At 52.4% G+C, this 628-nt stretch overlaps 1 protein-coding gene across 1 annotated transcript in view; it reads left to right on the forward strand.

Annotated features, from left to right (window-relative positions):
• Positions 1 to 432: 432 nt before the first annotated feature.
• The window catches only part of PHALS_11305 (uncharacterized protein), a gene marked incomplete at both ends in the record, with an annotated part of 472 nt that continues 276 nt past the window's right edge, over positions 433 to 628 (forward strand). Inside the window, one exon of the mRNA XM_024726876.1 lies at positions 433 to 613. Within this exon, the coding sequence (XP_024577509.1) occupies positions 433 to 613 (181 nt within the window). The remainder of the gene's footprint in view (positions 614 to 628) is intronic.

Raw genomic sequence — 628 nt, forward strand, 5'->3', positions numbered from 1 at the left:
GCCAGTACACGTGCGCTGTGCTGCGCATGTAGTTAATCTCATCGTTCAGGCAGGCCTCAATGCACTGGGTGTGAAAAAGCACCTTGACAAACTGCGCAAGTTTGTGAACTTCATCCGCATCAGCAGTAAGCAGAAGTAGAACCTCAATGCCGCCGCGAAGGATCTTGTCGAAGCCTCGAACGATCAGCATGTCGAAATTGCCCTGAAAGACATACAGCTGATGTTTCCACCAGACGGAACAACTCGTATGCGATGATGCAGTCGCTGCTCCAACTGGAGCTGGGGAAGCGAGAGAGCCCCTACTGGGCCCTGAGGACTTCAAAGTGGCAAGAACCCTGGTTCCGTGTCTCAAGACGTTCGATGTCATCACTACTAAGTTTAGCGGCTCATCTTATCCGAACATGCAGATAGTCTACCAGTTTTTTTGTGTACATGAAGAGCACGGTGGCAACCGCTGTGATGTCAGATGTGCCGATCGTTGCCGAGGCTGCATTGGCAATGGAAGAGAAGCTGAAGGTGTACCACGATTTGGTAGTGTGCGACGAAAGCGCCGTTGCATACGTTTTGGACCCCCGCTTGAAACGATTTGCCGGTCTTGATGCAGCGACTCAAGGTGCGGCCCGCGACA

Source organism: Plasmopara halstedii (genome assembly GCF_900000015.1).
Source record: "Plasmopara halstedii genome assembly, contig: Scaffold_526, whole genome shotgun sequence".
NCBI lineage: Eukaryota > Oomycota > Peronosporomycetes > Peronosporales > Peronosporaceae > Plasmopara > Plasmopara halstedii.